Source organism: Crinia signifera, chromosome 4 (genome assembly GCF_055691185.1).
Source record: "Crinia signifera chromosome 4, ASM5569118v1, whole genome shotgun sequence".
NCBI classification, from domain to species: domain Eukaryota; kingdom Metazoa; phylum Chordata; class Amphibia; order Anura; family Myobatrachidae; genus Crinia; species Crinia signifera.
Genome location: NC_139220.1, coordinates 4,488,641 through 4,511,553, shown reverse-complemented (window position 1 = coordinate 4,511,553; position 22,913 = coordinate 4,488,641). Strand labels below are relative to the sequence as shown.

At 50.9% G+C, this 22,913-nt stretch overlaps 1 protein-coding gene across 2 annotated transcripts in view; it reads right to left on the bottom strand.

Annotated features, from left to right (window-relative positions):
• The window catches only part of ETNK1 (ethanolamine kinase 1), a 31,596-nt gene extending 9,149 nt beyond the window's left edge, over positions 1–22,447 (bottom strand). Inside the window, exons 1-5 of one of the 2 annotated variants that reach the window (XM_083180806.1) lie at positions 22,355–22,447; positions 21,758–22,314; positions 2,957–3,216; positions 998–1,138; positions 766–908 (exon numbers count right to left, since the gene is read on the bottom strand). In XM_083180806.1, the coding sequence (XP_083036932.1) occupies positions 766–908; positions 998–1,138; positions 2,957–3,216; positions 21,758–21,904 (691 nt within the window). In that variant the 5' untranslated portion in view covers positions 21,905–22,314; positions 22,355–22,447. Of the gene's footprint in view, positions 1–765; positions 909–997; positions 1,139–2,956; positions 3,217–21,757 lie in introns of both variants that reach the window. The other variant, XM_083180807.1, reaches the window with a different exon arrangement.
• Between the last annotated feature and the right edge of the window lie 466 nt (positions 22,448–22,913).

Sequence of the window (22,913 nt, the reverse complement as noted above, 5' to 3'; positions counted from 1 at the left end):
ACCGCTGTGAGAAGGGAACAGGTTCATAGCAGGGCTCATTCACACCTATACGCTGTGGTGGTCCCGCTTATTAGATCTACAGTGTCTAGATTGGGCTACAGGGTCAAAAGGTCAACCTGAGTTTTATTTTTAAACCAGCTTGTTCTTGCGTCACCATCCATATGGACATGGCAAGATAATACAATTGTGCGCGGTGCGTAGCGAGGCACCGAGGCCGAAGCATGGAGAGCGTAAGCGTTACACTAATTATTAGGGATGCATGTTACAGTTATCGTGGACACCAAAAATGTACAAATCTCATGTCGACCCTTTGGCTGTATCTAAACACCGTCTATCCAATAATCCACACCCACGCTGCGTTATGCACTTCTGATGCACTAGAAAAGGTATATAAAAAAACCACCAATATTATAATATAATAAAGTCAGTGGTGACTGGCTGATATTGTATAGGGCGGCACAATACTGTGTAGTGGTAATAGCACAGGGAGCATGCATTCATCTTTGCCTGACAAGTGTGAATAAGCCCCACAGGGAGGGACGTTAATGGTAGTCAGACAGGACAGTAAGTGTATAGAAGCAGGACAGGACACAGGAATAACGCCTGTCTAATGCAGATCCATCCCACGTAACCACACGTACAATCCCCAATATGACGTTTTCCCTACTTACCAAAGGAAAATCAACAGTAAGACGGTAACCTAGGGTACACGTATAATGCGAGTTACGGAAGGGAACAAGGTACTTACTGGTACTGGACACCTACCTTTGCTTTCATTGTAGATGATATTCTTACACAACAGGTCATTGTGACACAGGACGACCGGAGAGCGCAGGCTGGATAAGACGCTCTTCATCCATGCCATCTCCTGCTCCAGGACCTGCGGGCTGGGGACATCCCGTACGAACCTGTGGTAGAGACACATACACGGACCTCAGCTCTTCTGTACAGACAGGATCTTCCATCTCACTACGCAGCGTAAGGGGAGACACCTTACCTGTCATGGGTTGCCTGCTCCGGGAACTCTCTAGGAATCAGGGAGTAGTACTTCTTCATTTTATACCACAGATTGGATTTTGGGATCCAGCCATTGTGGGCGTGTATGGCGTGGATCTTGGCGAGTTGTCTGGCTATAAGTCTGGCAAGAAAAAAACACCACAATTAGTGACAGAAGCATTGGAATTACACGCAGCCTAACATTTTCTGTATACACCAGTTTTTGGCTGTTTTAGGATATTAATATTTCAGATTTTTATGTAAAGTAGCTGTAGGAGCGTTCCTATCTCCTCCCATCACAACTAGAATGTAGCCCTGTATCTGATAGCTGTCCTGCCCAATCTTTGAGTGTGGGACAAAGAATGACTGGAATTGTAACCACGGGTCCCCAGCAGGGCTAGCGATATTAATACAACATTCAGCCCCTAGACCAGAGATTGTCAACGTACAGCACAACAAGCAAGATTCAAAAAAGGACAACACACCATCAGACCCCACAGGGAAAACACATTGGCCCCCACGGGGAAAAAACAAACCCATTGGTCTCCTCGCGTCACAAAAAGAAAAACACATAGGCCCTCAATTGAAAACAAAAAGGACCAGTGAATAACAGTGGTACCGGTGTGGGCATCTCTAGCTCTGATGGCACACTAGTTCCACGCCACAGTGGATTAAATAAATGCTGCCATAGACATTCCAGAGAGGTCATTGATTGGCCAATTTAAAACCTTTATTTTTTTAGATCCGTAACCTTTTTTATTATGTTGTGACTACAGGCAAGACAAAACATAAATCCTGAAAAACTAATGGTACTTGTGGATTATCACGGCTCCCACGATGGCCATCGCACACGAAAAAAATCGCATCGCATGCCACTATATATGGCATGCGATGGGAGCCGTGATAATCCACAAGTACCAAACTAATTTTTATCCACGTCTCTAGTGCCCAGTGCGGAGGCGTCCGTGCGTCTCTGAAAGGTGCTTTTTGCATTCTCTATTTTGTGTTACTGTTCAGATTGATCTAATAATAAAAAGCAGAACTAAAGCTTCACAGTAACGCCATCTATCTGAGTGCACGCAGTATGTATTTAGGTTCAGTCTGTCTCCATACAGTCAGATGTAACAGTAAAGTTGGTTTAATTGAAAGATGTCACATAAATTGTATCAAAGCCTAGTAACTTTGGATTGTTAAAGGTAACAGCATTAAACATGGCTGCCCAAGGTGACTGATCACAGTATTAACCCTTCGAGATCCAACATCTGTAAAAATGCCGGCATCGCTCACACTTGTTGTATAAACTCAAATATGTTTTGTAAAAATGATTTCCTATATAAAGGTGACATTACAGGTCATTTTGACGAATAACAACATTACCGTGGCCATTTTCACAAATTCACTTGGCACTGAAAGGGTTAATATAAATCAGCAGGATTTTTATTTTCATTTAAATCATCAAGGCAGCCAGTAACCAGACAGATGGTGTACTGTATGCCAGCACAGGGCAATGGGCACTAGCATCACAGCGACGCATTACAGGGCACCAAAATCTGATTAGCCCTCATTTGCCTGTGTAAGCACTGGATGAATTACATGGAAGGTTTAATGCTGTCACCTTCAGGAGGAAGCTGAACATAGAATGCACAGCGGTAACGTGCCGGCGCTACGCGGGACTCCCACAGCGGTAACGTGCCGGCGCTACGCGGGACTCCCACAGCGGTAACGTGCCGGCGCTACGCGGGACTCCCACAGCGGTAACGTGCCGGCGCTACGCGGGACTCCCACAGCGGTAACGTGCCGGCGCTACGCGGGACTCCCACAGCGGTAACGTGCCGGCGCTACGCGGGACTCCCACAGCGGTAACGTGCCGGCGCTACGCGGGACTCCTGGCCACATGTGTTGTACACACATGTAATACAGGTACACACAGAGCACGTGACTACACACGGGACACACCTACCTGTATATGGTGGGGTTACACACGTGCTCCGGATCCAGTGCTGCTCCCTGCATGAACTCATAGCACAGGCCGTTGTTGAAGGTACAGTACAATTTGGGGGCACAGCCATGAGCCTGGAGAACCCGGAAACTCTTCAGCTCCTCATCCCGATCCACAAGGAGCTCAGTCTTATTGCCGTAGATTCTGACCAGAACGACATCGTCCATCTCCTCGCCAACGTAGCAGCCAATCAGCTTATTGGTTATGCCATCGGTAAACACCTGGGAAACAAAGTGCTGAAATTAGATCACACTATACAAGGGGGTGCCCAATCTAGGACCCCCAACCCACCATACAAGGGGGTGCCCAATCTAGGACCCCCAACCCACCATACAGGGGGTGCCCAATCTAGGACCCCCAACCCACCATACAGGGGGTGCCCAATCTAGGACCCCCAACCCACCATACAGGGGGTGCCCAATCTAGGACCCCCAACCCACCATACAGGGGGTGCCCAATCTAGGACCCCCAACCCACCATACAGGGGGTGCCCAATCTAGGACCCCCAACCCACCATACAGGGGGTGCCCAATCTAGGACCCCCAACCCACCATACAGGGGGTGCCCAATCTAGGACCCCCAACCCACCATACAGGGGGTGCCCAATCTAGGACCCCCAACCCACCATACAGGGGGTGCCCAATCTAGGACCCCCAACCCACCATACAAGGGGGTGCCCAATATATCACTGTGACACTCTAGAGTGGAAAGGGGGGGGGGGGGACACTCAATATAGGACCCCCATCACACCATACGTAATATATATCACTGCCATCCCTGTCACACACACAGGGGAGACCAGCCTCCCCCCCCCCCCCCCGTCTCTCTCACACACACACACACCATACAGTAGGAGAAACCGAGCGCCCCCTCACTGTCACACACAGTAGGAGAAAAAGAGCGTCCATCCCCCACACACCATACAGTGGGGGTAACTCCGCATCCCCCCGTCACACACCATACAGTAGGGGTAACAGCAACCCGCTATCACACACCATACAGTGGGGGTAACTCCGCATCCCCCCCGTCACACACCATACAGTAGGGGTAACAGCATCCCGCCATCACACACCATACAGTGGGGGTAACACCGCATCCCCCCTTCACACACCATACAGTGGGGGTAACTCCGCATCCCCCCCGTCACACACCATACAGTAGGGGTAACAGCATCCCGCCATCACACACCATACAGTGGGGGTAACACCGCATCCCCCCTTCACACACCATACAGTAGGGGTAACACCGCATCCCCCCGTCACACACCATACAGTAGGGGTAACAGCATCCCGCCATCACACACCATACAGTGGGGGTAACACCGCATCCCCCCTTCACACACCATACAGTAGGGGTAACACCGCATCCCCCCGTCACACACAGCATCCCGCCATCACACACCATACAGTGGGGGTAACACCGCATCCCCCCGTCACACACCATACAGTAGGGGTAACAGCATCCCGCCATCACACACCATACAGTGGGGGTAACACCGCATCCCCCCCGTCACACACCATACAGTAGGGGTAACAGCATCCCGCCATCACACACCATACAGTGGGGGTAACACCGCATCCCCCCTTCACACACCATACAGTAGGGGTAACACCGCATCCCCCCGTCACACACAGCATCCCGCCATCACACACCATACAGTGGGGGTAACACCGCATCCCCCCTTCACACACCATACAGTAGGGGTAACACCGCATCCCCCCGTCACACACCATACAGTAGGGGTAACACCGCATCCCCCCGTCACACACCATACAGTAGGGGTAACAGCATCCCGCCATCACACACCATACAGTAGGGGTAACAGCATCCCGCCATCACACACCATACAGTGGGGGTAACACCGCATCCCCCCCGTCACACACCATACAGTAGGGGTAACAGCATCCCGCCATCACACACCATACAGTGGGGGTAACACCGCATCCCCCCTTCACACACCATACAGTAGGGGTAACACCGCATCCCCCCGTCACACACCATACAGTGGGGGTAACAGCATCCCACCATCACACACCATACAGTGGGGGTAACAGCATCCCGCCATCACACACCATACAGTGGGGGTAACACCGCATCCCCCCCGTCACACACCATACAGTAGGGGTAACAGCATCCCGCCATCACACACCATACAGTGGGGGTAACACCGCATCACCCATCACACACACCATGCAGTAGGGGTAACAGCATCCCGCCATCACACACCATACAGTGGGGGTAACAGAGCGTTCTATACAATAAGCTGAACACCACAGAACATCCTGGTAACATTCCCACAACACAATGTGGTGATCCCGGCTTACTGAGGGCTCGGTGTTCATTACTTATTTGCAATGTAAATAGAAGAGTTGGAGAGGAAGGAACCCTCACATGACCTGTGCATACATAGAACAGAGTCACTGCACAAACCTAGTTACCCACCCTTACATATGTGGCGATGGGGTAGAGTGTCTCACACCCAGAACAAGACCAGTAAGGACAGACGGTCACTAGGTGTGAAGCCCACACAGAAAGCAATGGTAACAGCCAATGTGAGATTGCGGCTAGCATTAGCGCACTGCACTCAGGAGATGCCGTAAAACAGATAAAAGGCGGAATTCGATATCAGTGGCTGGCGCCTATTCAATGCTGCCGCGTCCGACAGGGGAAATAGCGCCCGCCGCCTATTCAATGCTGCCGCGTCCGAGAGGGGAAATAGCGCCCGTCGCCTATTCAATGCTGCCGCGTCCGAGAGGGGAAATAGCGGCCGTCTCCTATTCAATGCTGCCGTGTCCGACAGGGGAAATAGCGGCCGTCTCCTATTCAATGCTGCCGCGTCCGACAGGGGAAATAGCGGCCGTCTCCTATTCAATGCTGCCGCGTCCGACAGGGGAAATAGCGCCCCGTCGCCTATTCAATGCTGCCGTGTCCGACAGGGGAAATAGCGCCCCGTCGCCTATTCAATGCTGCCGTGTCCGACAGGGGAAATGGCGCCCCGTCGCCTATTCAATGCTGCCGCGTCCGAGAGGGGAAATAGCGCCCATCGCCTATTCAATGCTGCCGCGTCCGAGAGGGGAAATAGCACCCATCGCCTATTCAATGCTGCCGTGTCCGACAGGGGAAATAGCGGCCGTCTCCTATTCAATGCTACCGTGTCCGACAGGGGAAATAGCGGCCGTCTCCTATTCAATGCTACCGTGTCCGACAGGGGAAATAGCGCCCGTCGCCTATTCAATGCTGTCGTTTCCGACAGGGGAAATAGCGGCCGTCGCCTATTCAATGCTGTCGTTTCCGAGAGGGGAAATAGCACCCATCGCCTATTCAATGCTGCCGCGTCCGAGAGGGGAAATAGCACCCATCGCCTATTCAATGCTGCCGTGTCCGACAGGGGAAATAGCGGCCGTCTCCTATTCAATGCTACCGTGTCCGACAGGGGAAATAGCGGCTGTCTCCTATTCAATGCTACCGTGTCCGACAGGGGAAATAGCGCCCGTCGCCTATTCAATGCTGTCGTTTCCGACAGGGGAAATAGCGGCCGTCGCCTATTCAATGCTGTCGTTTCCGACAGGGGAAATAGCGGCCGTCGCCTATTCAATGCTGTCGTTTCCGACAGGGGAAATAGCGGCCGTCGCCTATTCAATGCTGTCGTTTCCGACAGGGGAAATAGCGCCCCGTCGCCTATTCAATGCTGCCGCATCCGACAGGGGAAATAGCGCCCCGTCGCCTATTCAATGCTGTCGTTTCCGACAGGGGAAATAGCGGCCGTCTCCTACTAAATGCTGTCGTTTCCGACAGGGGAAATAGCGGCCGTCGTCTATTCAATGCTGTCGTTTCCAACAAAACAGATCAGACTTTAAAACAAGACGGATTTGTTTGGTCAGAAACTGCGGTAGATTGCCAAATTCATGGATGTTTTTCAGCAATCGGCGGCTGTTTTAGGCCCCCACTTTCCGACACTCCACAGTCGGAATTCCAGCTGCCGAGTTTCAGTACTTCATAGCCCCCTAAGTAGTACATTTTCTAAAGCTTCTAAAAATGAAAAGTGATGTTCCCCGTAACAGCCAATAAGATTCTGTGATTTCGGTGTTGCATCCTAATGATTTACAGAATCTGATTGGTTGCTAAGGGCAACATCACCTCTTTAAGGACATCTGTGAAACATGCAGAAGCCAGGCCAGCGGCGGCTAACATGGGGAGTAATGCTGGGCCTGTGGGCTGCAGGGTGCTCGGGTCTGTGGGCACGCTCGGAGTTCTGTAACACCGTACTTATTGGTTAGGAACAAGCTGGAGAACAGACCATTGTATCATGTAACGTTCTGTAGAATCCCAGGAATGAGGAATATAAATGACAAACTGCCCAGAGCTGGTACAAGTTTTACACTCTGATTAACAAACAGACCACGTGTGTCACACTACACTAGGAGGGGCCTGCAGGAGACGGATGCGGCTTTATCAGGAGGAGCCTGAAACACTGGCATGCAGCTTTCCCTATAATGCACAATGGGCTCAGTAATCTGAGACGCGTATCAGAGCCGTTTCTGTATCAGTATCACAGGAAGAGGTTCCAGATAGTCTGTAAGTGTTCTACCCAATGTAGTAATCTAGACTGGGGAGGGGTGTAAAGGGGTTCAAATTGCACATTTGTTCGGGATTGTGCATTCCCCAGAAACCCAACATTGATTTACAGAAATGTAAATCAATCTTTAATTCCCTCCCCGCCAGGTCTTTAACACACTCTTATAGGGCTTGTTCCCGTTGGTTTTAATTCATCTAGATGCAACAACTGCTCCGGCCAGCCGCCAGTCTGCGTCTAGTGCACGTTTTAGAGCCGGTTACGTCTAATACCCCCCTAAATGCAGTTACTGACAATAATCCATAACCAGAGGGGAAGGCGCCCAAAATGATCTAGGATCTCTCACACTGGCAGATGGTACAGCGCGGTCACCCACACAACGTGTGGCACTAGCTATATCACTGAGAAATACTCAGGTAATTACTTTTAATTCTTCCAGGTATCGCTGAGCAGCTGAATCAGTGCTGTCCAGTGGTAGAAACCAGCTGCAGGAACGTCCTGTGTTTGTTCTGGTGATGTAGGAGGGCGGAGGGGACGGTACGGAAGAGGCCGGTCCAGGTACTGCTTGGATGACATTAAACTCGCATCAGCTCGACATGAGCGATCCCATTGTTTCCTGCACACTACACAAATAACTGCGGAGACCAACGGAAATGGCCAATATTCTAGACTTAAGCTGGGTACACATATATACAATTGTCGGGCCGTTCTTTCATTCTGGGTCGGACAGCCGTTCAATTGTATATGTGTGTACGCTGTCCCGTACGAGCGATAAAGAACCGTCGGTCGACGGTTCTTTGCTGTTTAATTTTTTTCCAGCTTTGACTAAAAAAAAAAAAACCGGCGTGGGGTCCCCCCCCCCACAGCCGAAACCAGCTCCAGGCTGAAAAAGCCGGGGCTGGTATTAAAAAAAAAAAAAAATCAGGAAACCCGACAGATAGGGCTTTGCTGATTTTTTAAAACCAGCCCCAGGCTCCAGGTCCGGGGCTGGTTCCCAAAATACGGGGGACAAAATGACTAGGGTTCCCCCGTATTTTAAGAACCAGCCCCAGGCCAAACCAGCCAGCAGGGTAATGCCACAGCCGGGGGACACTTATTATATAAGGTCCCGCGGCCAAAGCATTCAGCCCTCTGACCGGTCAGCCTGGCCAGGGGTCCTGGGGGAGTGGGGACCCCCCCAATAAAGGGGTCCCCCCCTCCAGGACTTACCTGACCAGGCTGAAGCCTGGTGCTGTCCTCAATGCCCCTGGGCGGTGGGCAGCGAGCTGATTTCAGTGTAAAAAATAGATGAAAACCTACTTTCTTTTCCTGTGGAACTATGAGTCCCAGCAAGCCTCCCCCGCATGCTGGGACTTGGAGAACCACAAGTCCCAGCATGCGGGGCACTTAAGGGCCCGCTGGCACTTGTAGTTCCACAGAAAAAAAAAAAGTTAAATAAATACACACTGACACATTAGAAAAAAAGGGATTTTTGTAAGAACTTACCGTTCGAATCCCTTTCTCTGATATGGTCCTGGTGACACAGCTTCACATTGGGATGTAGGAGGGTCCGCAGGAGCCAGGCACCTATCCTAAAGCCTTTGGAGGGTAGGCTCCTCCCCTACTGCATCCCAGATTCCTCAGTTCAATCTTTCAAAGCCACTGGAATACATTAACTCAGTACAACGCCTGCACATATTATATGCACAATTTTAAATTTAAATTTTTAACCAATTATAACATGAAACATCATGAACACTGGCATACTTACTGAGCGTAAGGGAGGGATCGCTGTGTCACCAGGACCATATCAGAGAAAGGGATTCGAACGGTAAGTTCTTACAAAAATCCCTTTTTCTCTTTCAATGGTCCTGGTGACACAGCTCAACATTGGGACGTTCCAGAGCCGGTCCTTTGGGTGGGTACGCTCAGGTCTGCAGTATTCATCACTGCTCGCCCGAATGATGCGTCCACCGACGCGAACTCATGGAACCTATCGAATTTGGCAAAATTATGAACAGATGACCAAGTGGCAGCGCTGCAAACCTGCTCAGCTGTTGCCCCATGTCGAACCGCCCAAGAGGTGGCAACCGACCTGGTGGTATGCGCATAAATCCTGGCCAGTACAGGCCTACCAACTTTAGTATATGCAAACGCAATAACAGAGCGCAACCACCTAGCAATGGTCTGCTTAGAAGCAGGCCAACTAAGTTTGTGTATGTCATACAAAACCAATAAAGTATCAGTCTTTCTGACACTCTTAAATCTGTCCACATAAACGCGCAAGACGCGCACAACATCCAAATTCCTCAATTTGTCCCTTTTCCTAACAACCCTCTGGGGGTTGAAACACAGGCAGAACAATCTCCTGATTTAGAAGAAAAGCAGAGACTACTTTTGGTACAAATCTAGGGGTACTGTCCGAAAGGCAGCCCTATCATCATGACATATAAGGGAGGAAGATTTGTAGAACAAAGCAATCAACTCCGATATTTTTTTTTTTTTTCTGACGCCACCGCCAACAAAAATACCAGCTTCCCTGAAAGGAAACTAAGGTCAACCGACCTTAACGGCTCAAAATGCGCCTCTTTAAGGTACTCCAGAGCCAGAGATAATTCCCCTGGCGCTACTGGTTGGTTGTAGGGAGGTTTCAATAGATAAACCCCCTGCAGGAAGGTCTGTACTTCTGGTTCTAACGCAATCCTTCTTTGGAAAGAAAAATTGACACGGTCGAGATATGTACTCTGAGTGACTGAAGGCCTAACCCAGAGGAAAGGCCCTCCTGTAAAAAACTCCAACAATTTAGCCATTTTTAAATCTCGATGTGCGTGACCTCTGTCTTACACACCACCAAATATAGGTCTTCCAGGCCCCAAAATAATTTACCGAAGACACTGACTTTCTGGCTTTCCTCATTGCGTTAACCCCCGCCTCTGAGAATCCTATATTCCTCAAAATGGCGTTTTCAACAGCCAGACAGTCAAAATTAATCGAGCTGAATCCAGCTGGTTGAACGGTCCTTGTTTTAGAAGGTCTGACCTCAGAGGTAGACGCCACGAGTCCACAGAGAATCTCTGAAGCCTCGAGTACCAGGATCTCCCTGGCCAATCTGGGGCCACTAAAATTACTGGAATTGTCTGGGCCTGTATTGTTTTCAACTCTCTTGCCAGCATTGGAACTGGCGGAAAATCATAAAGAAGATTCCCCTCCCAGGGGATAGTCATGGCATCCACTGCTTCTGCCAGTGGATCCCACGTCCTGTCATACAACCTGGGTACCTGATGGATGAACCTTCAGGTCCCTATCCGGGGTTTCCCCCTTATTGTAATCTAGTGGAATACTTGTGGATTCAGCCTCCATTTTCCTTCCATCAGTTTCTCCCTGCTCAGGAAGTCGGCCTCTATATTCTCCACTCCTGGTATGAAGATTGCTGATAATGCTAGAACATTCTGTTCCGCCCACAAGAAGATTCGGGACACCTCCCACATGGCCAGATTGCTGTGTGTGCCTCCCTGGTGATTCAGATACGCCACAGCTGTGACGTTGTCGGTCTGAATGCCTAAGAGGGAGCTCTTGTAATCTTTTCTCCCGCCAGAGAAAACCTCTTCCACACAGCCCTCAGTTCCAAGATGTTGATCAGTAAGGCAGACTGTAAAGTATCAGTCCTTCTGCTCTAAAGTCCACAAGCCCTGCAGACGCAGGTCCACGACTACTGCCCCTCAGCCTCTGAGACTGGCGTCGGTAGTGACTACCAACCAGCTCCAGGACTGCAGGGACCGACTCCCCCGAAGGGAATCCACCTCCATCCACCATTTTAGGAAGGATTGAGTTTCTGAAAACAACACCATTTGTTCTGACCTCATGGTCTGAGTGTTCCCTGTCCACTGGGACACTCTAGAGTGGAACCTGGCGAACTGTAACGTCTCGAAAGACGCCATCATCTTCCCCAGCAGTTTGAGGCACCTCCATACTGCTGTGCTCTGAGACCCTAGGATCTCTTGTACCAAGGCAGCCAGATCCCTGGCCTATGCCTCTGGTAGAAACACCCAATGCAACTGGGTATCCAGACCAATCCCCAAGAATTGGATTCTCTGTGACGGCACCAACTGAGACTTTTGTAAGTTTAAAAACCAGCCGTGAGCCTGCCAAAAACCCAATGGCTTTTGCCAAGTGACTCTTCAACATGTCTGCTGACTCCGCTCTGAACAGCAGGTCGTCCAAATATGGGATCACAGTGTTTCCCCTCAGTCGAAGCACAGCCGCCATTACAGACATTATCTTGGTGAATACCCTTGGCGCTGTGGCCAGGCCGAAGTGCAACACCTGGAATTGCAAGTGCATGGTCTCCTATCTCAATAGAGCCTGATGTCCTGGGTGAACAGGAACATGAAGGTATGCGTCCTGGACATCCATGAACGCCAAAAATTCTCCCTGGTCCAGGCTTCACAGCACTGACCGTAGAGACTCCATTTTGAAATGGTCTACCCACAAATGGATAATTAACGACTTTAAATTGAGAATCGGTCTGAAAGACCCGTCTGGTTTGGACACACGACACAGAGTGGAATTAAAGCCTTTTTTCCCTTCCGCTCTGGGGACCGGGATCACCACACCCTTCTCTAAAGGAGAATGAGCCGCTCCCAAGGGAGCTGTACGGAGCCGAGCCCCTTTTGGTATTGGCGTGGGAATGAATCTTCTTGGAAGAAGACCCTTGAAGGGAATTCTGTAACCCTGGGTTATAATTTCTAACACCCAAGAATCCCGGTCTAACAATGCCCATGCGTCTTTGAACAGTGTCAGATGTCCCCCCATCTAGACCACCGCCGGGCAAAACCCTTGGCAGTCATGCAGATGGTTTGTCCTCTCCTTTGTGTTTGGTTTCTTATGAAAGGAACCAAATTTAGACTTTAGGACCTTTCCCCTGAAGGGCTGCCCTCGGAAAGACGCACCTCCCTAAGGGAGGGCCGCAAGGCTGGCCTAAAAGCAGAAAACCTTGATGTCTGCTTGGCTGCAGGGACTGGCAGGAAAGTACTTTTGCCACCTGTGGCCTGCTTAATAATCTCTTCCAGTTCAGAAGCAAATAACAGCTTTCCTTTAGAAGCTATTGTCTCTAAGGCTTTCTTAGACACATTATCTGCCTCCCAAGCCTTAAGCCAGAGCACTCTCCTGGCATTTACAGACACTGTGGAAACTCTGGCAGCCATTTTGAGAGCTTCCTCTCAGACTCCAATACATGCTCTGCAGCCGTTTTTAAGCTTCTCTGCAAGCAATAACACACAAGGGTCAGCGTGTAAAATAGTGCACAAATTTCTGGCCCACACGATCATGGCCTTAGAGACCCAGGCTGAAACCATCAGAGGGCATAGGGTGTATCCCACCCCTTAAAATAATGCTTTGAGGTTACCCTCCAGCTTTTTGTCTGCGGGGTCCTTAAACGCTGCTCCCCCTTGTACTGGTAGCACAGTGGCTCCACCTGAGGTCTTGATACACGTGCCACAGAAGCATCTACCACTGGGACTTTTTTCCAGAGGTCAGCATGCGCCTCAGGCATGGGGTACAGGCTTAGAAATCTTTTAAGTATCTGAAGCCTTTTATCAGGGGTTTTTCAGGCCCCTTTGCAGGGAGATATCAGAATCTTTACGCTGTCTCAAAAAAAAAAACCTTTGCAGGAGTTTATCCTTCACAGACAAATGTAATGCCTGTTTAACAGCAGTAATAAAATCCTCTACCCTTGAGGCTGAGGACTCTTCAGAAATATCACCCTGGTTTGTTCTGTGTACTCTCCTACCTCATCAGCAGCTAATAATGGCCCTGAATAAGACCCTTTTTGGGGGTCCCCACAGAATAACCATAAAACTTGTGCAACAAGTAATTTAAACCTGCTGATTCCCATAGCAGTATCCTGCATGACCTGTAATCAGTCAGGATCTGTCTGGGCCGAGGCAAAGAGCTAAAAGACTGCTGAGAGAATGGCAATGGTCTAGGGAGGTTACCAGCCATCACTCTGCCTGTCCAGTAATGCACCAAAGCATTTCTTTTGACCTGCCTAGGGCTTGGCCCATGCAAGTTCCGATGTACTACCCTCTGGAGTTCACTCCCCATGGGTTTCACAGCAGCGCATATAAATACATAAGCCCCCCACAGGGACAAATCTCAGTGTACAACCACTGCAAGCGCTCAATGCATTTAAGGCTCCCTCCCCCAAGACCACAGGCTGTTGCTCAGACCTGATGTTCTCAATTAACACAGTCCCAGCATTAAATGTACAAACATTATATACAGAACCAATATACTCAGTTCACTTAGCTTTCTGTAGTCTTCAGAATGGGGAAAACGATGCCCAGGAAATCCAATCACTCTGTCAGGATCTGTAAGCCAGCTCAGCTCCGCTGCAAGCGTTCTGAATGGCGCCAAAACAGAGTGAGGGAAGGGACCAAGTCCCTGCTGCTGCGGGGTCTGTGACTTTTGGCGCCAACTACCCCCAGACAGCCGCTCCCATTGTAGGATCTCCTTGTTCCAGTATCTCCCCCTCAGCTGGGGACCACTCGGAACATGCCTGTAACAACACTGCTGTCCTCTCATATCAGGAGCTCAGTGTGTAAGCTCCGCATAAAATGGCCGCCGCCATCACGGAGTGCCTGTCCCCCATGATCCTCACCTAGCGTGAAGCCGGTTTCAGAGCGCTCCGGAGCCCAGGCAGCTTCTTAAAAGAAGCTGTAAGCGCTGCACAGGGAGGCCAGACAGCGTCTCCCTCGTGCACAGTGAGCTGACAGGACTCGCTTCTGTCAGCTCCTGCTGCGCTAGCAGTGTGAGGATTCACTAATGAGAATCCTCACACTGTGCCTACCTAGCTAGTGTAAAAGTTAATAAAATAATAAAAACCCTAACTAGCTCTACTCCTTCGGCTGCTCCGGCAGCCCTTTAGAATAGCACCCACTCCAGTGGGCACCTAACACGAACTGAGGAATCTGGGATGCAGTAGGGGAGGAGCCTACCCTCCAAAGGCTTTAGGATAGGTGCCTGGCTCCTGCGGACCCTCCTACATCCCAATGTGAAGCTGTGTCACCAGGACCATTGAAAGAGAAATAAAAGTTTAATACATACATTACACAAACACACTGATACTTACCTATCTTGATCCCGTAGGTAGGTCCCTGGGTCCGGTGGCTTGGTTCCGGGGCTGGTCCGGGTCTGGGGCTCCAGGGTTGAAGAGTCCGGGGTCCTGGATCCGTAGTAATCCAAAGGGGTACCTGTGGAAGGAAATCCTACTCACCTGCTCCTGTGGCGACCACCTCGGCATCTTCTGTTGAAGTCCCGCTGCTCCCGGCTGCAGTGGTACCCGTTCCGCCTCCGCTGTATACTAGAGACGCAGAGATCCTTCTTCCTCTGCGTCTCTGCTCAGAATGATTTCCTTCCACAGGTACCCCTTTGGATTACTATGGATCCTGGACCCCGGACTCTTCAACCCTGGAGCCTCAGACCCGGACCAGTCCCGGAACCAAGCCACCGGACCCAGGGACCTACCTACGGGATCAAGATAGGTAAGTATCAGTGTGTTTGTGTAATGTATGTATTAGACTTTTATTTTTCCAATGTTTCAGTGTGTATTTATTTAACTATTTTTTTTCTGTGGAACTACAAGTGCCAGCGGGCCCTTTAATGCCCCGCATGCTGGGACTTGTGGTTCTCCAAGTCCCAGCATGCGGGGGAGGCTTGCTGGGACTCATAGTTCCACAGGAAAAGAAAGTAGGTTTTCATCTATTTTTTACACTGAAATCAGCTCGATGCCCACCGCCCAGGGGCATTGAGGACAGCACCAGGCTTCAGCCTGGTCAGGTAAGTCCTGGAGGGGGGGGGGACCCCTTTATTGGGGGGGGTCCCCACTCCCCCAGGACCCCTGGCCAGGCTGACCGGTCAGAGGGCTGAATGCTTTGGCCGCGGGACCTTATATAATAAGTGTCCCCTGGCTGTGGCATTACCCTGCTGGCTGGTTTGGCCTGGTTCTTAAAATACGGGGGACCCCTAGTCATTTTGTCCCCCGTATTTTGGGAACCAGCCCCGGACCTGGTTTTAAAAAAAATCAGCGAAGCCCTATTTGTCGGGTTTCCTGATTTTTTAATACCAGCCCCGGCTCTTTTAGCCTGGTGCTGGTTACGGCTGTGGGGGGGACCCCACGCCGTTTTTTTTTTTTTTTAATAGGAGGGTGACTGCTATAATTATGCCCTAACCCAGCCCATTATGATAATTTTGGTCACATGTGACATGTCACTAGCCCAAATCGGGAGAGTGTGTACGGTGGTACAATCTTTTTCTTGCGACTGTTTGGACGGGAGTTCATCAGACGTCGCAAGTAAATTGTACAGGTGTGTACACGCGTGTCGGCTGTTTGTGGACGGTCCGACGGGAGTACGGTCGGCCGAATGGTTGCAAAAAATAAGGATTGTATATATGTGTACCCAGCTTTACACTCAGGAGCTGCTCCCAGCAGTAGCCGCTAATTAGAGACTGCTACACCACATAATTACAGGATGGAGAAAGATGCAAGTGGATCATATCTACTATAGATAACAGAAGACACCAGCCCTGGTAAAAGCAGAAAGTGCCCAAGTTACCCCTCCCCTGTACAGAGAGTACAGTTCTGTTCCACTGCTTATTATGGGGTTCCCCAAATATATAAGTAGCCTTGTGTTTTCCACACCCCATGTGTGCGGACACTGCGTTCAGCAATGATCAGATGTTATACAGGCTCTCACCAAGCTGATCGGACCGATGCCACAGGCAATACCACCAACCTGAATGTACCAGAGATCACGCCAAGCCTCGCCTACTAGTCACCCCTGCAACGCTCCTGTTTGGGGGTTTACACAAGCTGGGAGCACAGGATACATGTTCCGGACAGAAACCCCCTCACTAGGTTGGGGCACTGGGTGGCTGGAGATCAGAAACTTTAGGGTTGTGTGTAATAATTGTGTAAAACAAATGATAAAAAAAGCAGAAATTTTGTACTCAACTGAAAAAAAAAAAAAAAAAAAAAAAAAAAACATAAATATTTAATTACGGAAACAGTAAATTTAGAAGCGCAGGAGGAAAGCATAGAGCGGCAGAAAGCCATTCGCTGGTCGCATTGTCAGATTACACTACCAGGGAATAATATTTAAGTGACAAATTAAGCAGATAACAGCGGTAATACATCCTGCCATAGATTAATGAGAACACCTGGTATACAGCGTCACTGACACAGACAGCCGGGCTGTATGCTACACACCGAGTCTGACAGTCAGCGACCAAAGTACTGAGGCTGGGGGAGATTAGTAAGTTATTACCAGCTGATTGGACAGCGCACGTCATACACAGGAGAAAGTAACCGGCAGGACATTCACCTGTTTATATTCTTCATGGCCAACTTAATATTAATACATGAATTCCATCAGCATGGGGATAGAGGAGATGTCCCCTGCTAGGGTGTAATATTCAGGTCATCACATACTGGCAGCTACTGGGTCAGATCAGAGTGGGCACGAGCAGCCAATAACTACAGAGATCACCGCAGTGTTCCTGGACCCGCAGGTCAGGTAATAGTAGTTAGAGGAGCACAGATTATGGGGTGACCACTGCACTGGTACCTCTAATACATCCGTACGTTGAGTACACTCAGGTCATCACGTACCGGCACCTACTGGGTCAGATCAGAGTGGGCACGAGCAGCCAATAACTACAGAGATCACCGCAGTGTTCCTGGACCCGCAGGTCAGGTAATAATAGTTAGAGGAGCACAGATTATGGGGTGACCACTGCACTGGTACCTCTAATACATCCGTACACCGGAGTACACTCACGTCATCACGTACCGGACCTACTGGGTCAGATCAGAGTGGTTACGAGCAGCCAATAACTACAGAGATCACTGCAGTGTTCCTGGAACCGCAGGTCAGGTAATAATAGTTAGAGGAGCACAGATTACGGGGTGACTGCTGCACTGGCACCTCTAATACAGCCGTACGCTGCAGTACACTCATGTCTATAAAACACACAATACACAGTAGCTGCAGCAAGTTCATATTTGCACAGTGATGAGTCAGGGCTGGGGGCCTGAGCCAGGAACAAGCTGGAAATGAATGGGGAGAGTCAACACACACACACACACCGTATCCAGCTGACAGAAGCTTCCCTCCTGCTAGTGCTCCGAGCTATCACTCTCCTACAGGCAGCCACTAGCCAGGAAACACCACCACTGTCAGGGGTAGCATACATGTATGCGCAGATTGAGGCATGGGACACGTGATCTATTGGGGCCCATACCATTTTCTGGAAGCGCCTTTACTCCTACAAGGTCAACAGAACAGGAGACTTTCGGAAAACAAGGGGAGAGAAAGAGACCCCACAGCACATGTTAGTTAGCTGTTTGGCCTCTAGCAGCAGAGACCTGAGCTGCGGGGTCACTATACGGACAGGCCAGTAACACTGTGAGGGCAATAAGATGACGGACTGATGCCAGTGCTCAGAGTCTCTGAGGGTAAGATGACGGACTGACGCCAGTGCTCAGAGTCTGATAGGGTCAGAAGATGACGGACTGACAGCAGTGCTCAGAGTCTCCGATAACGGACCGACACCAGTGCTCAGAGTTTCCGAGGATAAGAGGATGATGGATTGACGCCAGTGCCCAGAGTCTGAGGATAAGATGACGGACTGATGCCAGTGCTCAGAGTCTCTGAGGATAAGAGTATGGTGGACTGACACCAGTGCTCAGAGTCTCCGAGGATAAGAGGATGACGGACTGACACCAGTGCTCAGAGTCTCCAAGGATAAGAGGATGACGGACTGACAGCAGTGCTCAGAGTCTCCGAGGATAAGATGACGGACTGACGCCAGTGCTCAGAGTCTCCGAGGGTAAGAAGATAGACCTACGTCAGTGCTCAGTCTCTGAGGATAATAAAATGACGGACTGACGCCAGTGCTCAGAGTCTCTGAGGATATTAAAATGACGGACTGACGCCAGTGCTCAGAGTCTCCAAGGATAAGAGGATGATGGACTGACAGCAGTGCTCAGAGTCTCCGAGGATAAGATGACGGACTGACGCCAGTGCTCAGAGTCTCCAAGGATAAGAGGATGATGGACTGACAGCAGTGCTCAGAGTCTCCGAGGATAAGATGACGGACTGACGCCAGTGCTCAGAGTCTCTGAGGGTAAGAGGATGACGGACTGACGCCAGTGCCCAGAGTCTCCGAGGATAATAAAATGACGGACTGACGCCAGTGCTCAGTCTCTGAGGGTAATAAAATGACGGACTGACGCCAGTGCTCAGAGTCTCTGAGGGTAAGAGGATGACGGACTGACGCCAGTGCCCAGAGTCTCCGAGGGTAAGAGGATGACGGACTGACGCCAATGCTCAGAGTCTCTAAGGGTAAGAGGATGATGGACTGACGCCAGTGCCCAGAGTCTCCGAGGGTAAGAGGATGACGGACTGACGCCAATGCTCAGAGTCTCTGAGGGTAAGAGGATGACGGACTGACGCCAGTGCCCAGAGTCTCCGAGGATAACAAAATGACGGACTGACGCCAATGCTCAGAGTCTCTATAAAGATTTTGCAAACTTTAGAATATTCTATGGGAGACGGGAAATGAATATATTCCTACGTAAGATGGTGCTGCCAGTAGAATACGGGGCATTTATGTAAAGATGCCCATGTTCTGTCCTCCCCTCCAGTGCCCATGTTTCTCAGACAAACATTTTCTACTTTCATGGGAAGGGCTAGTGAAGTTGGGAGTGATAAAGTGGAAGGGGATGGCACAGCAATCAGCCCATAACTGTCAATTACAACACCAGGCTATAATGTGACAGTTAGGAACGGATTGGCTGCTGTATCATCACTTTCCACTTTATCACTTCAAGTGCAGAGACCGGGTTTATTGTAGGATTTGCAGAGGTGGAGCAACTTGAATTCATTGAGTTCTATTGTATTCAGTGCGCTGTGAACATCGTGGGGAGAACGCGTGCGGAGCTGTCCAAATCAGCGTCCTCAGAAGTCCAACAAGAGGGGTTCTATCTGCACCCTTCCTGGTGTGAGAGCAGAAATCTGTCAGAAGGCTGAGGACTACTCCTGTGTAACTGGAAGTCTGTTACGTGTACTGTATGGTATGGGAAACGCCAAATGTTCTGTCCGCAGATTAGCTGGGGTGGTTACTGCAGCCGGGAGAATCATTGGCCGATCTCTGCCTTATATGGAGGAGCCTATAAGAGGCGAACAGGATAATCCCAGCCAACCAGGTCCCTCTCCTCTCTGCTACCCGCAGGAAAGCTTCACAGGTGTACAGGGTGCTGTAGTAGCAGGATGTAGAACAGCAATGCTTGGCATACATCATAATATGTAACATCACAAAGCTGAGAGTTTCCGTACTGTACTTGTGATATACAATTGTGATATATTGCTCTATGCCCCATCTAAACTGCCATTTGAGTGCTCAATTTAGCTCAGGGGGTTCGAGCTGAAATTCCATCCCCAGAACCTGATCACGTCTAGAAGTAGCACCAATTGAATACCTCTGTTGGGCACCCTGCAGCTGTCAGCCATTGAATATCACTCTAATGCTGTAATATATAAGAGACAATAAACACTGATTGCCGGGGACAATGGGAGTAACATAAATGGATAACCCCCATAGAATAGTCAAAGACAGGCACAAATCCTATTACACGTCACACACAATGGGGACCATTTACCATTAAATATGTGTGGCTTTCTGGATATGACCCCTGCAACTACCGACAGTGATGTGCCACTCACTGCGTTGCCAGCCAGGCAGAGGGTTCCCCCAGGAAGTAGTCGCTGTGCAGTGCATTCTGACTGACCGCTCATGTGCGCCACCCCCAGAGGGCTGACAGACTCCTTTCAGTGCACAACAGTACATCCCACCGATGGTATCGAATCCCTGCGTCAGTTAGATACCTAAAAAAGGTCGACATACACTGGAAGAATGTCTACACAAGCTTACAATCGACAAGTTATTTTTTTTTAGGCCAACTTGGATCATACTTTACTGTCCAAGTGGGCACAGAAGAGAATATATTAGTGTACCTGAAATATGGCGAGTGGATGCGGTATACTTATACAGTGCACATGTCGACACAGGCAGACAGTCATGTCAACCATGTCCACATGGATCTTAAGTGTCCTAGTCATTACTTGGTGACCCCCCCCCCCTATATATCATACTCCCGCTAATAGGATGGTATATTCGATACGATCCCACACAGATTGTATTGAATATAATGGTACATGGGCCCCATAATCTGACACAATGCAGCTGGTGCCTAGTGACATCCACCCTCTCTCTGCTTTACCTCTTCACCAGAGTCCTTGAAGGTCCCATACACAAATCAGGCGAGAGGGACGTCCCCTCAGGGCCGATAAGGTCCCATGCGTATCGGACCTGACGGAGGTGCGACCATCCTCCCGACAGCGGGGCCGGGAGGATGGTCACCATGCGGTCCTTTCACCATTACATGTGAAATGGACCACATGCGACCCTGCTGCCCGGGAAGGTCCCGGCCAGCTGCGAGAGATCATGTATGTATGTATGTATGTATGTATGTATGTATGTGTGTATGTGTGTATGTATGTATGTGTGTATGTATGTATGTATGTATGTATGTGTGTATGTGTGTATGTGTGTATGTATGTATGTGTGTATGTATGTATGTATGTATGTGTGTATGTATGTATGTATGTATGGCCAGCCGATGCCGCGTGAGCTGGACTATCACCACCTGCTCTAACCATGGCTGCATGCATATTAAATACACCATGCAGGGTCTCCAGGGCAGCACCATAACATCCTGTGCCCACACACACACCATACCACCCTATGCCCTCACCCACATACACCACCTTGTCCACCACGTACACGCCACACCACCCTATGCCCTCACCCACATACACCACCTTGTCCACCACGTACACGCCACACCACCCTATGCCCTCCCCCGCATACAACCCCATACCACCCTATGCCCTCCCCCGCATACCACCCCATACCACCCTATGCCCTCCCCCGCATTCCACCCTATGCCCTCCCCCGCATACAACCCCATACCACCCTATGCCCTCCCCCGCATACACCCCCCCCCCGCATACACCCCATACCACCCCACCCCCCACATACACCCCATACCACCGCCCCCCGTCCCCCCACCCACACCCCATAGCACGTACCTGGGTGGTGACCGCCTCCGTCTTCCAGTCGGGCCGGAGCTCCTGCAGCAGCCGCATGGCGCCCTCCCGGTATCCGCTCTCCAGCACGGTCAGCTCCACACGGGGCACCTCGGGGGAGCCGGGCGGGACGTGGATGTAGTTGGCCATGGTGGGGGGCGCAGCGGGCGGGCTGAGACAGGCGCGGAGCAGGGTGCAGAGCAGCGCCCGGCCGGAGGTACTGCTGCTCGCGGCGCCCGTCCTCCTCCTCCTCCCGGGAGGGTGCGGTACCGGGGAGGTGCGAGGTACCGGGTGGAGGTGTGAGGTACCGGGTGGAGGTATATGAGGTACCGGGTGAAGGTATGAGGTACCGGGTGGAGGTATATGAGGTACCGGGTGAAGGTATGAGGTACCGGGTGAAGATATGAGGTACGGGGTGGAGGTATGAGGTACCGGCGGGGGTATATGAGGCACCGGTGTCGCCGTGAGGTACGGGCGGAGGTATATGAGGCACCGGTGTCGCTGTGCGGTACCGGCGGATGTATACGAGGCACCGGTGTCGCCGTGAGGTACGGGCGGAGGTATATGAGGCACCGGTGTCGCCGTGAGGTACGGGCGGAGGTATATGAGGCACCAGGGAGCCGGCACTGACACTTCTCTCTCTCGCCGCCGCCTCAGTCACTGATGGAAAATTCCACCATCCGGCAGCCCCGCCCACTCTCCCGGCTGACACTCATCTGTCGCCTGATCCCGGACGTCACCGCCGGGGGCGGGGCATCTCACGTCATACTGCGGCGGGCACGTGACGTGATCTGCTAGTGCGGAAGCGCCCAGCCCCAGCCCAACGCTTGCTTTCTTACCGTAACTCCTGGCGTGTAGGGGCCGCGCCGTATATCACCGGCTAGCCGCGCAGTATTATAACTCTTCTCTCACTCACTGGCTCTGGGATCAGCAGGCGATGTTATTATATAGCAGTGCAATGACTCAGTGCCCCACACCCCTGGGCACAGGCGGGTCACCCACTGGCCCAAAGCGCTGCAGGGCCACCACTTTTTAATACACTAGAAGCAGGGCCGGTGCCACCACTAGGCAAATCTAGACATTTGCCTAGGGCGCCAGCCACTGGAGGGCGGCACTTCGCCCCTCCCCTTTCGCATGGAGGCTGCAGGGGTGTCCGTGC